This window comes from Meleagris gallopavo, chromosome 30 (assembly GCF_905368555.1).
Source record: "Meleagris gallopavo chromosome 30, MGAL_WU_HG_1.1, whole genome shotgun sequence".
In the NCBI taxonomy this organism is placed as follows: Eukaryota; Metazoa; Chordata; class Aves; order Galliformes; family Phasianidae; genus Meleagris; species Meleagris gallopavo.
In genome coordinates, this window is record NC_139433.1 from 4,369,091 (window position 1) to 4,389,664 (window position 20,574).

At 41.4% G+C, this 20,574-nt stretch overlaps 2 protein-coding genes across 6 annotated transcripts in view; both read left to right on the forward strand.

Annotated features, from left to right (window-relative positions):
- Positions 1-20: 20 nt before the first annotated feature.
- CALR3 (calreticulin 3) lies at positions 21-3,765 on the forward strand. Its single transcript, XM_031557154.2, has 9 exons — positions 21-332; positions 520-621; positions 765-968; positions 1,389-1,483; positions 1,651-1,860; positions 1,986-2,099; positions 2,186-2,329; positions 3,024-3,116; positions 3,224-3,765. The coding sequence occupies exons 1-9, from the start codon at positions 203-205 to the stop codon at positions 3,389-3,391; spliced, it is 1,260 nt and encodes a 419-aa protein (XP_031413014.2). The 5' UTR covers positions 21-202; the 3' UTR covers positions 3,392-3,765.
- A 719-nt stretch (positions 3,766-4,484) lies between these two features.
- EPS15L1 (epidermal growth factor receptor pathway substrate 15 like 1) overlaps positions 4,485-20,574 on the forward strand; it is a 37,819-nt gene continuing 21,729 nt past the window's right edge. For 2 of the 5 annotated variants that reach the window (XM_085211565.1, XM_085211568.1), the window contains exons 1-19: positions 4,485-4,592; positions 8,584-8,625; positions 8,807-8,896; positions 9,256-9,303; positions 10,006-10,101; positions 10,490-10,552; positions 11,373-11,498; positions 13,003-13,062; positions 13,400-13,636; positions 14,150-14,307; positions 14,766-14,922; positions 15,642-15,704; positions 17,074-17,159; positions 17,547-17,619; positions 18,143-18,304; positions 19,107-19,304; positions 19,667-19,831; positions 20,124-20,250; positions 20,371-20,421. In XM_085211565.1, coding sequence (XP_085067691.1) covers positions 4,563-4,592; positions 8,584-8,625; positions 8,807-8,896; positions 9,256-9,303; positions 10,006-10,101; positions 10,490-10,552; positions 11,373-11,498; positions 13,003-13,062; positions 13,400-13,636; positions 14,150-14,307; positions 14,766-14,922; positions 15,642-15,704; positions 17,074-17,159; positions 17,547-17,619; positions 18,143-18,304; positions 19,107-19,304; positions 19,667-19,831; positions 20,124-20,250; positions 20,371-20,421 — 2,032 coding nt within the window. In that variant the 5' untranslated portion in view covers positions 4,485-4,562. Of the gene's footprint in view, positions 4,593-8,583; positions 8,626-8,806; positions 8,897-9,255; positions 9,304-10,005; positions 10,102-10,489; positions 10,553-11,372; positions 11,499-13,002; positions 13,063-13,399; positions 13,637-14,149; positions 14,308-14,765; positions 14,923-15,641; positions 15,705-17,073; positions 17,160-17,546; positions 17,620-18,142; positions 18,305-19,106; positions 19,305-19,666; positions 19,832-20,123; positions 20,251-20,370; positions 20,422-20,574 lie in introns of those variants that run through there. The other 3 variants (XM_085211566.1, XM_085211567.1, XM_085211569.1) reach the window with 3 other exon arrangements.

Here is a 20,574-nt window from a genome sequence, read left to right on the forward strand (position 1 = left end):
CAGCGTCGGCTACAAGCCCCAGCATGCACCGCGCGGTGCTGGCACGTGCAATCTACATCTCCCTTGGGGACTCTAAGCCAATCGGGACATTAGTTATAAAAGATAGGGAACGCGTAGCCAATCAGAGCCTAGTATAGAATGGGTGCAGGCGCGAAGTTTTGAGGGCCGGCCGGAGGCGTGAAGCCGTTGCTGTGTGAAGGCGATGGCGGCCGGGCCCAGAGCGCGGCGCGGGAGCAGCGCAGTCGGCATCGTGCTGCGGCTGGGGCTCCTTGGAGCTGTGCTGGGGACTGCCCGGGCTGCGGTGTATTTCCGGGAGCAGTTTCTGGACGGAGGTTGTGGGAAAGGGAGGGAGGGTGAGGGTGTGGTGAGGTGGCTGGCAGTAAGGCGGTGAGCGAGCTCTGAGGGGAGGGAGGGTGGGAACGAGCCGAGCCGAGCCCTGCCCTGCCCTGCCCTGCCCTGCCCTCTCCTCTCTCCCCTCCCCCATAATGCTCCTCCTGTCTCTTGGTCCTGGCCTGGCAGCCGGTTGGCAGAAGCGCTGGGTGAGCTCTGAGTCCAGGCCAGACCTCGGCACGTTTCAGCTCTCCGCTGGGAAGTTCTACGGGGATCCTGTGAGAGACAGAGGTAGGTGGGGGCACGGGGAGGCGGTGTGGGGCCCTCTCAGGATAGGCTGCATAGAACCACCGTGTGTGGGGAGGGGAAAAGGCCTTTTTTCTAAGAAAATTGAGGGAAATGTAAGTTTGAATATTATCTTAATACCTTTATAGGTCTACAAACAAGTGAAAACTCCAAGTTTTATGCAATCTCCTCACGATTTAAACCATTTAGTAACAGAGGGAAGACTCTGGTCATTCAGTATACTGTGAAACATGAACAGAAGATAGATTGTGGTGGGGGATATATAAAGATTTTTTCCTCGGACTTGGATCAGAAGAACCTGAGTGGAGCTTCCCCTTACTACATCATGTTTGGTGAGTCTGTAACTACTTCGCCATTGGCACAGCATTGCTGTTACTGTTGTGCAACTCCTGAAGGATGTTTATGGAAATGATTAAAAACATTCATGTTTTAATAAGAATGTTGTGGCTGTAAGCAGTTATCTCTTCTATACCTGAAATGTCTGAAAGTATGCATTAAATTCTCAGCTGATTTGAAGGGCATTCAAATATTGCAGACCTTTACCCGAAACAATGTAACAGAGGTTGTTATCTGCCCTTAAATGTATTTGTATCCAACTTAATGAAATTTGTTTGTTTGTATCTCAAAGTTTGTCATTAGATATCTAATGTGATAAAATAATTATTACATAATCCTTCAATCTATGCCATAGATAGCAACCTGCATTTTTCTGCAATGAAATTAAGGATACAAAGCATGTGATCTCTTTGTAGGTCCAGATATTTGTGGATCTGAGACAAAGAAAGTCCATGTTATTTTAAATTACAAGAATAAACTTCATCCAATCAAGAAACCAATCAGATGTAAGGTAAACATGGGTTTCAAAGGTAAACTTCAGGATAACCAGTCAGAGGGCTATTAAGAAGAAAAAAAACCCACTATTGCAGGCATATATTGTGAGTCTGATGCAAGGCAGCTCCTATAAGCTGTACTTAAGGCTTTTAAAGTATCTTATTTGCCTTCTTTAAAACCCAGGTTGATGGATATACACATCTGTATACTTTAATCATAAGGCCAGATCAGACTTATGAAGTAAAAATTGATAATGAAGTGGCTGCTTTGGGCAATTTAGAGGATGATTTGGATTTCTTGCCACCAAGGAAAATTAATGATCCAGCAGTAAAGAAACCCAGTGATTGGGATGATCGAGCCCACATCGATGATCCAAATGACATCAAACCTGAGGTAACTCAACAGTTTGAATCTGTAGTTATTTTGCATTATTGAATTACTTAATTCCTGCTGAATTCATTTTATAGATTGAACTACGCACTATTTTTTATTTCTTTAGTCTTTCTGTGTCTTTAAAGGATTGGGATGAACCTGAATATGTTATGGATACTAGTGATGAGAAACCAGAAGACTGGGATCATACTGTGCATGGAGAGTGGAGTTATCCTATGGTCAAGAATCCTCTATACAAAGTACAAATAACCTTGTAGTTCTAGCTGGCTGTAGCACTTCAACTCTTCTTTGTCCAACTGCATTCTGAATATGTGGTTTGTCCTAGGGAGAGTGGAAACCAAGGCAGATTGAAAACCCAAACTATAGAGGCGTTTGGCCTCATCCACAGATCGACAATCCGCATTACTCACCAGACTGCAGTATCTACAGCTATGAAAACATTGGTGCCATTGGACTGGATATCTGGCAGGTGAGTTGCTTTTACTGCAGATAGGGGAACAAAGGACTTAGTTTTCACTGGGCATATGGCAATTTGTTTATCGTTTTAGTATAAGTGTTATCTGTTTACCTGCACAGCCTGGTCTATGGAGGCTGCTATGCAGGGGGTTGGACTGGATGATCTCTGGAGGTCCTTCCAGCCCCCACAATTCTGAGATTCTGCTGTTTTGGGATCTCTGGAGATGACCTGTGTTTTTAACTTGCTTTTGTTTAAATGTATGTACAAAATACAAAGTTTCTAAGATGCGTTGGTTTATAATCCTCTACAGATAAGTGAGGGAGGAGTCCAAACTAGTCAGTGTAACTGTTGCAAGGCGTAATTTGCTCCATCTGATTTGAGGTTTCCAGCAGCTCCTGACTCACTGAGATTAATGGGACGAAATCTGCCCTCTGGAGGCAGCTCTGAGAAATTCCTCAGCTTTCCTGCCCAGCCAGCAATCCGACTGGGCACTTCTAAGAGCAGCAAAGAAAGTTAAAACACGTTGCTTTGAATCTTGAAAATAGCTTTCCAAAAATAGATGTTTCTTCATCAGATTCTGTAAAAGCTTATGGAATTCTTGACGTGTTCACTGCCTACTGAACACGATACAAATACATTGAGAGACAGAGTAGAACTATAAAGAAAAATAAAGAGGCATCCTGTTATTATTTTTCCTCCCTCTAAGGTGAGAGCTGGCACAATTTTTGACAATTTCTTGATAACAGATGATGAGGACTATGCAGAAGACTTTGGAGATGAAACGTGGGGAGAAACAAAGGTAATGTGTGAAATTCTTATCAGTCTCAGTTCTTATTGCCACGTTAAGAGTTCTGTCTAATCTGAGCTATGTTCTATTGGTGCACAAAAATGAAATCTTAACATTAGGATCCTGAAAAGGAAATGAACATAAGGCAGGCTGAAGAGGAGCAGCAGAGGCAAAGGGTCATGGAGGAAGAAAACTTTGAGCAATGGTTTAAGAAAAAACGAGAGGGAAAAAGAGAATCTCAAAAAGATAGAATAATGAAGAGTCCTGTCGAGAAAGAGGAGTTGTAATTGTTTGAAAGATGCTCCCATCACTCTGTAAGGACTTTGTTTTGTTGAAGTCTGTACTGATGAAGCTGTATTAACAGGATGTTTTTAATGGTAATTTTAAATTTGTGAACTCTTTCAGTTACTTTTAATAAATATTATGGTATTTTTCTAAAATTAGCTACTAAAAAGGATGATTTTTAATAAATATACTTTAGCTGTGCTAAGGTACCCATTTTGTTTTCATGTTTTGAGACTTTTTCATGATTTAATATTAAATGTAAATTCATGCTAACTTCTGAGATATCAAAATAAACTTTGTTTCATTAAAGGCTTCAGCACGTCAGATATGTGAAGCATTCTCACAGCCTACTTCAAACTAAAGAGATAAGCTTTGCCAAGCCTCTCTAGTAATTACATCTTTTATGTGTAGCTTTTTCCTTTCCACTCTTTTTTGTAATGCTATAAATTTGGTTCAATCTGAAGGCAGACTTTGAGCCCGTTGCTTTTCATTAACTCTCCAAAGCTCTACGCAGTGAGGAGGGAATGGGAGGAGTGGTGCAGGCCTTGCCTCAGTGCTGCGCTGTGACCAAACTGAGTCCTCTGTCCTTTAAGACAACTTCAATGGCCCTTTGGGGTGCAGAACTTTGACAGCTACTGGAAAACAGTGGGGTGTCATCCTTGGCCTTTTTGCTAAACAAATTCCTCCTACTGTAGTTTTTATGTGACCTTGCATTCATTCAGGCTGCCGTCTGCTCTCGGTGAGCGCAGGCACCAGCTGGTAGCGGTGTACTTCACGCTGAACGTTTGATCGGAGCCCCGAGGCAGCTTAATGGGGTGGAAGAAGTTTTGTTTCGACGAGGTTTTGTGCAACAAAGCCAAAAGTGAACTCGGACGCGGCTCCTGCCGCTCAGCGCTCCGTCAGAGCCTCGTCTCGCTTCCCGGCGCTCCGCTCCCGGCCCCGCTTTGCCCGTCATCCCCACTGCCTGAGGCTGCGGCGGATCCGCGGCCGGGACGACGGCGGCTCCCGCGGCTGTTCTCCTCGGGGCGGGGCCGGCCGACGACGCCCGCCCGCTTTGTCCGCGCTCCGCTCGGCCGTTTCCCCGCCCTCCCGCGGCTCGGCCCCGCTCCGCCCCCCGCCGCCGATCGCCCCGCCCCCCCGGCCTCGGCCGCTGCCCGAATCGGCGGCAGGAAGATGGCGGCGCTCATCCCGCTCAGCCAGCAGGTAACCGGCCCGGCCCGCCCGGCTGAGGCTGAGGCGCGCGGAGGGGCTCCGGGCCCGGCGGCCGGGCGCGGCTCGGGGAAGGGGGAGCGGGGCCGGCCGGTGCAGGTCCTCCCGCCGCGGGAGGCGCGTCCGGGGCCGGGTCGGTGCTGGGACGCGGGCCCGGCGTTTGCCCGCGGCCGGGGGAGCGGAGGGACGCGGCGGGGCGGGGCGGGGCGGCGGCACGGAGGGCTCCGTCCTGCAGGCCGCGCGGCTCCGGGCGCCGCGGGTTCCTGGCGCTCCGCTTCGTTACCCCCGCCGGCGGCGCTCCGTCGGCCGGGGCTCCGGGTGTTAACGCCTCCTTTGGATGCCGGGACCGACCGCAGTGCGCGAGCAGCGCCGCCGTGGGCGCGGGGCCGCGGGGCGTTCCGCAGCGGCGGGACCCGGAGCCGCGGGCTGGCCGAGGTGCGGCCCGCACGGCGCGGGGCGGTGCTGCTGCTGCTGCTGTCACGGAGTTCTTTGGCTTAATTTCCCCCAAATAATTTCAGCCTGAGCGGTGCGATCGACGTCTGTGCTGTAAGAGAAGATGCTCAGTTTTCTTACGTTCTCCGAGTGAAAACAGGAGCCCCGTGAACAAAACATCCTCGTGTCACGGCTAGGCCAGGCAGGAATTCATAACAACCGCTGCTGATAATTCGTGTCATTCAAATATATCTATTTTGCCTAGTTGTGAATTTCCTAGGGGCGTAGAACATCCCGAGCTGGAAGGGACCCCCGAGGGTCACCAGCCCACTCCTGACACGTGCAGGTCTATCATTTGTGACACCAAAAGCTTACCTTTCAATGGAGCTGCCTTATGTTTGGTAATGCTAATTTGCCGTGCCCCTTATAAAGGGCGAGTTCTGTTTTTTTAGCTTTTTGGGTAGCAGGAAGGCTCCTGATTAACATTTTGTCATTAAGTGGACATTCAGAAAGATCCGATACATCCACGAGTGTGCAAACTGTTGACAGAAGTTTTCAAGTGAAGCAAAGCGTTGCCAAACGTATATGTAAAATGGTCTCTGGATTTGAAAGAGTTTGTTGTTGTACACGGGGAAAAACGCATCGAGTGTTTCTTTTACTTGAGATTGTGTGAATTCTGATGCTATCAATCGTATTTTCTGTTGTATAACATAGTACATTGTGTTGAGGAAAAAAAGAGCCCTTGTGAATATATTCTGTGAACACATCTGCTATTCTGGCGTTATTTTACAGTGAATTCATTGGAAGCTGTGCTGAGGGCAGCAAACAGAATTTTGCTGGAAATGAATAAACTTCCTCTGCTAATGGTCTCAATTTCATGATTACTACAAAGATCTCTGATTGTTATAACAAATGCCAGAAATGGTATTAAAAGGAATAGGAGGAATTACACATCCATTGTGTTGAAGTGCATTCGCCCAGATATAAGAACGTTGATGGCAGCATGTTAGGAGCCACAAGCAACATGTGCAGCCGAGACATGTGAAAGCATTTAGCTGTATTTGTTTTAATACATGAATTTAATTACAGCGTTCTTCCTGTTCTATGACGTTCTGTTTTTAGGAAAGAAAATTCAGATGTCTAGCCTGCAGCATGCACAGTGCTTAACAAGTCTCAGCTGTCCTTGGCTAAGATGGCTGTGCACAAAGTTTGAGAGCCAGCGCATAAAATCACTCCTCGTGGGAAGTAACAATGGAAACCGGTTTTGATTTACCTTTGATAACTTTATTATCTTGAATATTTGGTCACCTTATCTCCAGTCTTTCCACTCTGCTGGGTGTGTTTGACTTACAACCTTTGAAAGTTATGGAGAGTTGCACTAGAGATGTTGGAACAGTGCTGTCAATCTGTCCTCTGAGGCAGCTCAGGGTACTCAGCAGGTAGAGTCAGGGCAAAGGTAATCTTTCTAGGGCAGCGGTTGTCATCTTTTGGCTTTCATCTTTGTGGGACGGTTGGTTTTCCCCTTTCAAAGTACCTGTTCTCACCTACCGTGTGATGTGATGAGAGCAGCCAGAAGAAAGTTGTGAAACAGGAGGGCACAAAGCAAATGGCTCATCTGATGCACTGCCCTCTGTGGCCCTGATGTGACCTCAGCAAAGAGGGCTGCTAGGAACTGGTTTAGTATTAGTTTACTAATACTGCTAAACTAATTAGTTTGGTAATTGTTCTGATGGCAGCAGCTTACTGCTGCCTTTTTCTCAGGTCTGCGTTAAGGGAATAGAGATGAGCGTGTGCTGCGTAGTGTGATGGGTAGATATGCAGCTATGCTATTTTTATTACTTGAGCCCATTTTGTCTGGGCTGCTTCATCACAACGATGCAGTCATTTGGGTAAATCGGTCAGAAAGGCTTAATCTCTGTAAAATTGTGCAAGGAGAGAGCGGAGCGATGAAGTGCTTCCAGCAGCACTTGGGTGCATTCACAGTGCTGTGCGCGAAACCTCTCAGCTTTAAGCACATCACCCTGGATTCCTGCCTCCTCTGTCAGGTAAGTCAGCTGTATGTCACGGCTGACAGTATCAAATGGCGATGGGAAGAATGTCTGGTGATGGGCTGAGATCGCTCCATGCTGCTGCCGGCGTGGTTTGCTCTATCTGGGATGAATCCAGTTCTCTAGGATGTTTGCCAAATCGGTTGGAGGAGCTTGTAGCTGGCTGTGGCTGCTCTGGGCTCCCAAGAAGTGGGAGGTGTCGGGTTGGGTGTAGTTGGCTAAAGCATACCATGTTTTATTCAGAGCTGGACAGACTGTTTCCTATTTCCTCATCTTTGAATGATGCGTTTCCTACTCTGGACAGGAACACAACGCTTATCCATGCTGTTCGTTTTGCAAAAGGATGAGTCAGGCTTATGAGTTATGGCCACAGCTTTCTTCTTGTCCTGCTCCTGGAAGAGCAGGGGCATCTGGTGGTGTGCAGAATGCAGGGCTTCTTTCGCTGATGGGTTTAAATGGAGAACATTTAAGATGTTTAAGAAAGTTCTGAAAATTGTGCTAGCCCAGTGGAATAATTGGCGTTCAGAGAGCTCAGCGTCCGCTTTTAACGAATAAGGGTTAGTTATATTGGATAGCTCCTTAAATTAAGATTTGCCCTGTTTACTTTAAACGTGTGAGGAGCTGCGAGATCTGGTTTAGTAGCCTGTGGTGGCAGTGGTAATGAGAAGACGGTTGAACTAGATGATCTTATAGGTCGTTTCCAGCCTTGTGATTCTTTGATTCTATATAGGAAGATTATCTGTATAACATGAAGTTTCCTCCTCCTCATCGGTCTTCCTTTGCTTTTCTGCTATTTCTCTCTCCCTTCTCGGTGTGGGCAGAACATCCAGAAGCCTGCTTGGGTGACCAGGAGGAAGGTGGAGGCTGGGAGGTGACAGCGAATGAAGGAATCCTTTGTTGGGTCTGAGTGATGTCCTGCAGGTGGAGAGCGATCGCCCCAAGCGCACTTGGGGATGTTTCAACATCCCTGCATCTCAGTCATTAACTTTTTAATTGCTTGTTTTGTTGTTTGTGTTTAAAGGCCTTTGGCTGCCATAAGGGGTGACTTGCTTCAGACGGTGGTTGGATTGTAGTATTTTTGCTGTTGGTAGCAATGCTGGAGAACAGTGGAGGTGTAACTGCTGCTCAGCTAGGACTTGTGTCTCTGTTGTAGGAGATGTGTTTGGGGCTCCTCCTCTTTAGGAATTTCAGTTCTCATTTCCTTGGAAGCTCTGGGGGAGGAGTCTGCCCTATTAGTACACCAAGAACACGGCTTTGTGTTTGCTGCTTTTGTGTAATGCAGTGCTAACACCAAGCTGAAGTCTTCAAACAACATTGCCAGGGAATTCTGACGTTTGGTAATAAACCCTGGTGCTCATTTTTTTCCTAAGCTCTTTAAAAATACGCATTTTTTGATAAAAATACTCACAGGGTAGAATGTGCTTTTTATTTTTCTTGTGGTCACTAAATGCAGGCGATCTTTGATTGCAGTTCATTATTTTCTTATCATCCCTCTTGTTTTTCAGTTTTCTGCTGGGATTCCACTGTACGAAACTTATTACAAACAGGTAAGTTTTTAAGGAGATTGAAGCACAGTTTCCTTCCCCTCTCTCCCATGCTAAACTTCTATAAATCCTTTCCACTGAGTGGTAGCCATCTGAATTGTTACAGAAGCACGAATAAGACATTTCATTTCTCGTCTCTGCTCTCATGGCATCCTTCAGTTGAATGCAAACTTCTGTCTTTCAGGTAGATCCAACATACACGGGGAGAGTTGGGGCAAGCGAAGCTGCGCTGTTTCTTAAGAAGTCTGGTCTGTCTGATATTATCCTTGGAAAGGTAAGGTGGAGGAACGAGGCAATTTTTGCAGTAATTATCTGTGCGTTTGTTTCGCTGCAGCTAAGACTGAGCAGAAGGGTTAGTGAAAGCAGGTGAGATGGAGTGTGAATCGGATCCTTTGACCTCCAGGTTAACCACAGGTTGTTGAGAACTTCAGGGTCTTGTTCTGGGCTTTGCAGGGATCTGTGAGGAAAACTTGTCCCTAATGTCACATTTTTGTTGTTAACTTGAGAGCTAAATAGAACAGTATTTCATAACTTGGCAGTTGCAATTAACAGTTTGAAAAGGTGTATGGTATGAATTGTTGAGTTAAATTTTATTTTAAAGTTTCAGTGGCTTTTTATTTTGTATCTCCACAGATATGGGATTTGGCTGATCCAGAAGGTAAAGGGTACTTGGATAAACAGGTAAATAAAATGTACCTGGTAAGCTCTTACATTACCTTCTACAGTGGAGCCTTGATTCCAGAAAACCCTGATATCCACAGTAGTTGCCCTCAGCTTTTTTTTTTCCCCCCTCTAAATTTTCATTTACAAGATGATTTTTTTGTTTTTTGGTGCTGCTGATGTTCAAGTATGTTACTCAGTGAGGCTGCTGGAGAAGTTCTTGTTTTCTGCTCCTCTTGTTTTCTCAATAATCAGTGTGTGATACGTAGACACACAGTCACTGAAAGTAAAAAATACAAGCTGTAGTTTCAGGATCTGTTTTAAAAATCGTTCCTGTACTGAAAAAGATAACTGGCATTATTTGAATGACTTGGAGTAACACATGCTCTAGTTATGTGTACATGTGGAGCATTGTTGGTTTGCTTTCTGAATGTTATCAATTCTTAAGAAAAAAAAGTTAAAAATAGTTATGAGACAGCCCTTAAAAACTAGCTTTGAAGTTTTTTTACTCCTTGTTCCATGTCACTACAAAGTCTTTCCTGAATCTTTTCTGAAAGCAGTGAGGTATTGCTGCAGTGCAGTCACCGCATGGGGCTGTACATCTGTTGTTTCTGTGCTTTACTTGGGGTCATGCGTCCACTGCTGCTAAAACCCTGAATGGATTATTGGAGCTGGTGAGTTAAACTGCCTGCTTATTTTAATAGAAAGCACTATTGTTTGTAGGGCTTCTATGTGGCATTGCGCCTCGTAGCATGCGCACAGAACGGCCATGAGGTTAACCTGAGCAGCCTGAACTTGACTGTGCCACCTCCTAAATTTGTAAGTAATGCATACCTGAATGCTTGTATATATTGCATGAGAAGTAAAGCTTCAGCTGAAATAGTTTTATAAATAATCTGTTTTATAAAAGTCGTGGTTTTCAGACTTCAGGTTGCCATCAAACTGTTTCACAGTCGCATCTGCCTCTGTCCTGTCTTCCTGTGTAGTTCCAGCCCCATCCTGGGCTGCAAAGTCAGTGCAAGTGTAACTGCAGTCAGCTCGTTCAGTGCTTTTAAGCTGATGTGGCTAAAACCTATTTTTATGGGGAGGAGGGAGATGAATTTTGAACTGTGTCAACAACAGTGGATAATAATGGGCATGACTACAGCTTCTCCTCTTTCTGTGTGTGTGTGTGTGTGTATAAATAAAAGTAAAACTTTCATTTTAGCATGACACCAGCAGTCCCTTGCTGATCACGCCGCCTTCAACAGAGACTCACTGGGCTGTTAGGGTAAGTGTAAAAGACAACACATTCCATTCATTCTTTAAATGTTTTCCTTGTCTCTAGTGTTCCCAGTGAGAGAATTTGATATCAAATATATTTCCCGTTTCAAAAGTCCTTCCTTACTGATGGCAGACTTGTGTGTGGTAAAGAATATTGAACTTACAGTTGAATTAAGCATTAAACAAGCCTGTGACAATCCCGGGTATGATGTTTTAAGACACAGTGAATTTTAATCTTCTGCCTGGATTTCTTCCAGAATCCTAATAGTAGGCACTTTGATGCTTGTATAAGGAACCCCACTGAGAACAGTGAAGCATTTCAGCAAATTCATCCTGAAGAATTAATTTAAAGCTCGAGTTCACGTAGTATTTAGTGATAATACACAACATATGTCATTGGAATAAAGTAGCTTCTGATAGAAGCACTGGAATATTTGTGTTTACTTGCTTTGCAGTTGCAAACGTTTTCCAAAATGGCTTCTAATGTGTTCTTTCACTTATATGTTGTATCATTAAGTGGGAAGCTGATCTTTTGGAACAAACAGTTCTTAGTTGGTTTAAAATCTTGTCAGGAGTGTTGTAATCAGAATTTGTTGTCCTTTCAGAACACTGTAGAAACGTATTTTCTACACTGCGTGCTAAAATCTCTTAGATATCACAACCTTGGCCTTGAAACTAAGCTCCTACATCAGGGCAGCACTTGCGAGAAAGCTTGGAAATTTAGGATGAACGCTTTACTGTCCAGTCTTAATTTCTTGCAAGATCTCATTTTCAACACTCACGCAGGCACACTTTTTTACTTATTCAGGCTATTTCTTACCAACTAGGTGGAAGAAAAAGCAAAGTTTGATGGTATTTTTGAAAGCCTTTTGCCAGTAAATGGTTTACTTTCAGGAGACAAAGTAAAACCAGTTCTGATGAATTCAAAGCTACCTCTTGATATCCTAGGAAGGGTAAGTATGCTGTTTAGATTTAGCTATTCTCTATTTAGCTTCTCTTACCTGCAGTGTTTAATATTAAAGTGTAATTTACCAACATAAATGGGCTTTTAGCTGGATTTTACATCAAGTGCATGCTAAAAAGTAAGAATGTTAAATAGTGTCTGAAGTCATCCATTTACAGCAATAATAGTAATTTGGGCCCCAGAGTAGATTGGTTCCATTATCTCCCTGTTCGTTTTAAGAGGTAGAAATTTTGACTGTGGTTTTATTGAATACAAACAAATGAGAAAAAAAAAACAACAACAAATCGCTTTCTCCTAAACCCTAATAGCTTTTATAACATTGAATTCCACTGTTCTGTCACTTTTCCAAATGCAAGTTGTTAGCCATACCATTAAATCTGTCTACTGTTTGTACAAGAGAGCACTTTGCAGCATCTTAGTTCATTGTAACTGTGAAATTGCCAAGTATTTTTTCAATGTATTTTAAATAGTTCTGAGTTCAGTGCATCCATTCTGTATTTGCAAAAGCAACAGACCTCAAAGTGTTTTTCAACTTCTCTTTGCATGTTGATACGATGGAGAATTCATACACTGTGTGTAAGAGCTGAATCTGCATTATCATATACTCCAATGTCTTCAGGAAGAACTCAATATATTGTCTATAAAATCTGAGTATGCTTTGTTTTAATTCCACACTTGAATATTGTGAAGCAATCTTGGAAGTCTTCAGATTTGATTGTGTTACTTTAGTGACAGAAATGCAGGAAGCTTACTTGTGTTCCAGAGGAGTCTGTACATGGGACAGGAGAGTGGCTAAATGGGCAAGGGGCGTAAATCGAGTGTCCTAAATTTGTGTGGACACACAGTGAAAAAGCCTGGAGTGGAGGTCAGATGGTTGAGCCTCAGTCTGGCAATCTGTACACTCAGAATAATTGGTTGGGCAGTATCCAGTGATGGCCAGGTGTTAGAACACTCAGCATTTTGCACCTTTCTATGTAAGGTATTGCCTGTACTTGACATAATAATGAAATAAAGTTGACAGATGCTTACATTCTCTTACAGAAAATTCTGGGGGCTGGACATATTTTTTGACTGAAATGGAAAATGGATGTTTTGAAGTGAAATGCAAATTAAAAGTATTGACTTTTCTAAAATGTCTTAACTTTCTTACAAAGCAGACTGGGATGATATGTTAGCATACACCATCTGGGGAATCACAAAAACATCCCTGGATGTTTGTAGTTAGTTTGATGAATCTTTAATTGCAACACAGGAGGATGAAAAACATACATCTCTTATGTGCAGGATTTATTAGAGCCAATGTTTCCACAAAATATTTGATTGACGTTGCCAGAAAGTCTAAACCAGTCTGTTTCACAAGAGAATCACAGCTAGATCTAATATAATGCTGTTTTCACCAAAATGTGCTAGAAGCTGTTAGAAGGCATGCTTAATATGGTGACAGCTAATATCAAGGCACAGAATGTAACTTGTTTTTATCATAAATGCTGTAGGTCTGGGATCTCAGTGATATTGATAAAGATGGTCACTTGGACAAAGATGAATTCGCTGTGGTAGGTTGCTTTATATCTTCAATTCATAGTGCATCTGTTAGAGCAAATCACTCTGCTGTTCCCTGAGTGTTGCAGCTTTTCTCTGCTGCGTTCTGTTTCATGATCTAAATCATTCGCCTGCAGTTATGGTCTTTCTCAATCCTTTCCAACTCTTGCCTATGTCATCAAGATTAACATTTTTATAATAACATTCAAAATCATGTTCTTCTCTGGCTCGTCTCTCTCTTTAATCTTACTGCCTTTGTTTTACTAATATATAAACTGCTGATACTGGAAAATCTCATTGCTTTTTTTTTTTTCATTGTTAACATTATATCTGACCTCTTTGCCTTTGCAGGCAATGCATTTGGTTTATAGAGCTCTCGAGAAAGAGCCAGTTCCTTCACTGTTACCCCCTTCCCTCATACCACCTTCTAAAAGAAAGAAGACACCTGTCTTCCCTGGTGCAGTTCCTGTTCTCCCTGCAAGTCCTCCTCCAAAAGACAGCCTGCGTTCCACGCCATCTCATGGTAGTGTAAACAGTCTGAACAGCACAGGGAGTTTGTCTCCCAAGCACAGCATCAAACAAACACAGGTGTGATTTGTCTTTTTTTTTCTTCCATATCAGTAAACTGAAGGGGGGGAGGGAAAGAAGAGGGGCATTGCTTCCTTGTGTAAGCATTCTTAAAATATAAGGTTTTTTGAGTGGAGAAAATGACCAGCGAATGGAAGAAGAGCATGTGAATTTTAGGCATGTGAACGTGAGGTGTAGCAAATCTTAATGGAGAATTTTCACTTTCCATAGAAAGGTTTTCTTTAATTAAAAAAATAAGAATAATTAATCTGCCTTCTAAAATTCCTGTGTGAAGGTAGTTGGATCTGTATTTCCAAAGGATTAGCATTTTTCAGCTGATGAATAGCTCTTTATTAGTATTTATTAATTCAGGTAGCTATTCAGCTGAAAGATTCATGGGAAAAGGGAAGTAATTGTTTGCCAATCAGATTAGTTTGTGCACTTGTGATGCTGAAGAGCGCTGTGTGCACTGCTCTCACTGTCTTTTGACTCTTTCAGCCTTTTTACTGAAATCTGAAACTTTTTTGTTTACAGCCATCTGTGAATTGGGTCGTACCAATGTCTGAGAAGGTGCGATACGACGACATTTTCTTAAAAACAGACACAGATATGGATGGTTTTGTGAGTGGCCAAGAAGTAAAGGACATTTTTATGCATTCAGGTCTGTCTCAGAATCTTCTAGCACATATATGGTAAGAATTCTCTAGTAGCTATATTTTTGCACCTCACTGATCTGGGAAGGCAGTTTATCCATTCAGAATTGTAATCTTAACACTAAAACAATTTAAAAAAAAAAAAAAAAGCCATCAACCTCATTTGCTTGTCCTGTTGCAGAATTATGACGTGGGCTATATGGAAAATCAAGAGAGAAATAAATTCTCACTGGGCTCTCCTGGGAGAGGGGTGTAGATCAGACTGAACTGTGACTGTTTTTTGCAGTTCTAGCGTTCTGAAGTTTTTTGTCAGCGTAATGCTCTTCTATTCAGTCCAGTATGTCTAATAGAAACTGCTCTGTGGAGCTTTTTCACTGGAATAAGCAAGCTGTGATGGGGCTGAATCAAAAGAAAATTACGTATGTTTTTTTAATTTCAGATTTTTTGGTAAAGAGGAGTAGTTTCCTTGTTTATAAGTATGATCTATTTTTTACCAGGGCTTTGGCAGATACAAGACAGATAGGAAAACTAAGCAAAGATCAGTTTGCACTAGCAATGTATCTCATTCAACAGAAGGTCAGTAAAGGGATCGATCCTCCACAAGTGTTGTCCCCAGATATGATCCCTCCCACAGAGAGGACTACGCCCATACAGGTAAGTGATGGATTATTTGTAGATACACAGAGCTTATGTGCCTTGATTGAAGTGGTCCACGAGTATTAATTTCATAATGTTTATGTTTTGCAATGTGATGGTAAAGAATGGCTTTTTTTTCCTCATCTTAGTGATGTTTCCTTTTGCATTTCAAAATAGACATACATGTTTGACAGCACAAGGCAGTACTGCAGTAATACATTTCATTAATAACTGAGAAAAGCTGAACTAGAAAAATACTCCTTTGTCACAAAGTAGTTGTTTTTTTAAAAAAAAAGCTTCCTTAGGAAGTGTTGAAAGACTTTTAGTTGTCCATCTCTGGTTGTGGCCAGGACCAAATTCCTCCCATGAAAATGTGAAATTCTAATGGGAATCTGGAGGGTAACGAGCATCTGGGAATTGGTGGTTGGCTTTTCTTTGTAGCATAGCAGTCTGTAGTCCTATATCCATCACTGTTAGTAACATATTATTGATCATGATAGCATTGGATCTTACACTGAATCTTATTTGTTCCTCTTCTTAATAGCATGTCACTGTGTTTCTGAAACTTATTAAGGAACACTTTTGGCATGTCTATATGTTCACTTTTTCTGTAAATTAAGCAGCATTTTCCTTTACTTTTCTACCTTTCCTAACCAGCTTTTGAGTCTCTAAATATATTTCTGTTGTGGCCATTGCTCTAGTCCTTTTAAGTTTTTTCCTGTATCCTTTTCCTATAGACTCTGTCAGGTTACTTGACTCCTGTAGGAACTGAAATCTCAGCACTAACAGAAATGCGTCGTGTGAGTAATTGTAACGTTGCAAAATTGTTTGTGCACCCTACGTAGAACTCAGAGTTTTTTCTATACCTTCTCCTCTCTCTTTGCATTTGTCTTTGATTCTTGCTCTTTGCATGATGAAAATTTTGTGATAGTGTGAAGTTACCAGGGTTGATTGTTGGCAAAATCTCTCTTCAACAGTTTCAAATTCATTGGTCTGTCGAGAGGTTCATTGGCAGGCAGCTCAGTGTTGGCCCATTTCTTACTCAACTACTAATTCTCTGAAGCTGTGGGCAATAAATATACATTGGTGCAAGATCTTTCAGCTTCCCATCATTTTCAGTTCTTTTTATTTTAGCTGCTGCAGCTTTCCCTCGATGTAACTGTGTGTTACTGTGAATGGAATAGAGGAGTTTTCTGTTCCTGTGAAACGTTGAACTGTGTTGTCCTACCTACTGTAGCAGTTCATTTTGCCTTGGTTCCTAATCAAATTGGATAACATCTTACTATGATCCTGTACAGCACACTGTACAGGTCACTGTGCAAATCCGTACCTATTCTAAATAATAATAAGAGGAAAATACTGGAAGCTTTTGATTGCTGGCTTGAAGAATTGTCTGGGTTATAGTTGTTCTTATTTGTGGTTACCTGATGGCATACTAACAAAAGAAGCACTCATCCATAAATTATTACTTAACTGATTTAAACTGGATGTTCACCTGTTGTTTCTGTTAAAAATGTCCCATTTCACTCTGCTATTTGGAGTTTGTTGGTTGTGTTGATTTTATTGTATTCAATAAAGTCAAACTTTCTATGGTTATCGCAGCAATCTCAGGGTGAACGAAGTAAGCAAACTGCACTTTCTTCTTTTTAAAATGCTGTTTAAATATGGAAGGTCTTCTGATTTTGTACCAATTACTTTTTTTTTCTTTATTTTTTGCCTAAAGGGAGGTGCCTTGTGTCTTCCCTAACCTACATCTGAATGGCTGTAGAAATGACCCACACTGCAGCTCTCAATAAATTAGGTGTAATTTCAGAAACTATCAGTTTGGGCAGGGATCAGGAGCACTGAAATATCATTAATTTCTCTGAGTTCCCTGGAAGCTTTGCTATAGAATGTTGCAGAAGTGCACTTTTAGTTTCTGAATTTAAATTTTACCATTGCCTGCAATTTATTTGTTGACATTGTGCATGTTCTGTAACTGCTGTCCCATCTGTTGTATGAGCATGGAGGAAATTCTCCTGTCTCACAAGGATTGTATGGCACTCAGTGGTTGTTGTGTAATATTTTTTACTTTTCACATCAAGAGAATTGTGTCCCACCTTTGTCTTCAGCCTTTGTAAGGAAGATCTGTCACAGCTGCGTTCTAATAGGCTGTTTTGTTTCCAACAGGATAGTTCAAGTTCTGTTGGATCAGGAGAATTTACAGGGGTGAAGGAACTAGATGATATTAGTCAAGAGATTGCACAGCTGCAGAGGTAATACTTGTGGGCCATTGATGTAAATCTACAAGTAAGAAAACCAATTGAGATTATAGTGCTGATTTGTCATTTACAATTATTTTCTTTTAATCTGTTTGTTACTGCTTGTCACTGAGGTTGGTAATGACCCTCCAGTTGTTCCATCCAGTTAGCCAGTTTTGTAAAGTCAGCCTGGAGTCTTCCAGGTGACTGCAGAAGGTCAATAATAGGTTGTATTTTTTTGAAGAATAATTGAAATGTGCCATTACTTCCTCAAAGAAGATATCAGAATGAGGACAGGCATTTTTGTTTGTTTGCTGTTTCCAGAATAATGTTTAGTTGGTTCTTGCATGTGTGTTGTATTATTTAACTAATCATGGAAACATTTGCTTGTTTATTTTACAGAGAAAAATATTCTCTGGAGCAGGACATTAGGGAAAAGGAAGACTCAATTAGGCAGAAAACAAATGAAGTTCAGGTAAAAACTCCTCTGCTTATAATAACTGATTTTTGTAATCTAAAATAATATAGTGAGAAGCCTTCTTTCCTCTGTCTTTCCTTATGTGGTTTCTGGACAAGTCTCCTCCTTGTGTGGGATTTTCTCTAACTTACAGAAAGGTCTTTAGTTTCCTTTTCTCCATCAGAAAAGTTTTATTCTGATGCTGGTTAATATAAGTAGATAATGACGCATGAATGGTTTGAAATGTCTTAATTAGTGTTTGACTGACACTGTAATTTAGGAAATCGTTGTTCGGAGAGTATTGTTTTTCATAGTGAAGGTAACTCAATTACATGTGTTCTGCATCACAGTTCTTTCTTTCTTGTGGGCACTGATTTGGACAATATGTGCAAATTCCTGCTGAAAGAAAGTGTGTGTGCACAGGAAATAATCTGTATGACATAGAAAATCCTGTGGAGTGTGCCAGCCTTTTTCTCTGTGATTGATCGTCCTCATAAGGCATGAGCTGAATGTGAGTTACAAACGGTGTGATTTTCCTCAGGAACTGCAAAATGATTTAGACAGGGAGACAAGTAACTTGCAAGAGCTTGAGGCTCAGAAACAAGATGCCCAAGATCGCCTGGATGAAATGGACCAACAGAAAGCCAAACTGAAGGATATGCTGAATGATGTAAGGCAGAAATGCCAGGAGGAAACACAGGTGGTGAGTGTATGTTTATGCTAGAGGTCCTCAAGTATATTGTGTCTTTTGTTGAAGGAAGTTGCATTCATTTCATAAACAAGCTTTTGCTGTCTGTAATTTTTCACCCATAAATAGCAATTTCCTCACAAATACAGAGATCCGAAAAGGATTTTGTTAACTTACACAACTTTCATAACAGTTATAAATGTGGCATTCCATCAGATGATCTACAGAAGTTCGTCCCTATGAAAATTGTTATTGTTCTTTGAATATATGAAATATTCAGCCCACTAGAACAGTTAGAAGCATTATTCCTGACCCATCAAGGACAGTAGTGCATATTTTTATCTGTGAAACTCACATCAGTATTTTGATTTAAAGGTAGGTTTTCAGGGAGATCAGAAACTTGGTGTATAATGCAAGAAAGTGTTTAAGGAGAGCCTTATGCAGCTGTATGAATTTAAGTCTACCAGAGTCAAAAAATCAGCTTTGTAATACTTGATAAATATTTCAGTGGAAAAAGCACTAAGTTCTGAAAGCTACAGGATAACCACTTAAGAAACAATCTTTAATCACTTTTACAATTAGTGTAGTATTTATGTCATTTAAGATGTTAGTAGTTGTTGGTTTTATAGAATATTCTGCTTGCTTATACTGAAAATTCTGTGTAATGTAAAAAGCATGCAGTTCTGCAGCTTATGATTTTTATCTTCTGTAACACTTGGTAAGTTGCTTTACAGCTTGATATTTTTTATAAATTCATAATGCATTGAGGTACATTTACTTCAAATTTCTCTTTGATTTTTATAATGTTTTGTTTCAGATTTCATCACTGAAAATGCAGATTCAATCTCAGGAATCAGATTTAAAATCACAGGAAGATGATCTTAATAGAGCAAAAGCAGAGCTGAATCGCCTGCAGCAAGAAGAGACGCAGTTAGAGCAGAGTATCCAGGCTGGAAAAGTGCAGCTTGAAACGATAATCAAGTCTTTAAAATCAACACAGGAAGAAATAAACCAGGTATTCACTGTAGTTTGCATGGCATCATTTTTTTCCTCCTTTGAAGTGCTTGAAGTTGGACATCAACCAGAAAGATGTCTTTACAGAAGAGAAGAAATCGTGGTGCATGAAATAAGCCTTTCTGATTGTTGCTCAGTGGGTCAAATTCCCAGTCTGAGTCAGAAGAAGTTTAACTCCTGAGGGAGTTGTGGGTAGGAAGGGGGAAGCAACTGTCTTGCAACCATGTTTAACCATGGGTGAAAGGATTGTCTTCTTACTGGGTCTCTGAAGTAACCAGTTCAGTAGTAGCTGCACCCTTCGGTTTTGTGAGGATGACAGTGTTATTGAAAGATTAACATACCAAATAATTTTTCACTACTTAGGCAAGAAGTAAACTTTCTCAACTTCAAGAGAGCCATCAAGAAGTCAGTAAGAGTATAGAAGAATATAATGAAGCTCTCAATGGGGTTAATGGTGGTAGCCTGACAAATTTAGCAGACATAAGTGAAGGCCTTGGGCAGACAGAAAGAAGCAATTATGGAGCAATGGTAAGAAAAAAAATTATAATGTTATTTGGAGTGTTTTGCAATAATTAAGATCTGTTATTTACACCTAATCTTGAAATCATTAAGCAACTTCTCTTGCTACAAACTTCCCCTTAATTATGTATTTCTTATCTCCAAATATATATAATATATACATTACATAGTTCAGTTAAAAAAAAGTAAGTTTACTTTCCAGAATGCATTAGTATTTCTCTTCTGCTAAGAGAGTTCCAGCACTAATTAAATCATTTACTGTGTTTCCTTTAAGTCAGTATTTTGTTTTCTGAATTCTTAGGATGATCCATTTAAGAGTAAAGCTTTGATGTTCACCAATAACACGCAAGAATTGCATACAGACCCATTCCAGTCAGAGGATCCTTTCAAATCTGATCCATTTAAGGGAGCAGACCCTTTCAAAGGCAGTAAGTGACCAATGGCTTACCTGAGACCTTGAAGACCAACTGTTGAGTAAATGATATTTTCAAACGTTTATCATCTTGCTAAATAGTGGATAAAACAAATGATTTTTCTGTCCTGCATAGGTGACCCATTCCAGCATGATCCTTTTGCAGAGCAGCCACCTGCTCCAGCAGGTAATAGCCCTTACCATGACAGGACAGATGAATGAGACAATTTGTAGCCAAACACAAAGATGGATCTGGCTTTTGGTTTGCATGTGGGAACTTAGAAACTTGGCAGTCAGTGCAAACAAGATCAGTGCATTACATACACCGTTAACTTTTCAT

Excerpts from the sequence above, each read along its gene's own strand:
- CALR3 (XM_031557154.2), top strand. The coding sequence starts at position 203 with ATGGCGGCCGGGCCCAGAGCGCGGCGCGGGAGCAGCGCAGTCGGCATC. Across the intron at positions 2,330-3,023 it reads TTGGACTGGATATCTGGCAG|GTGAGAGCTGGCACAATTTT; the intron begins GTGAGTTGCTTT and ends CCTCCCTCTAAG. Across the intron at positions 3,117-3,223 it reads AAACGTGGGGAGAAACAAAG|GATCCTGAAAAGGAAATGAA; the intron begins GTAATGTGTGAA and ends TCTTAACATTAG.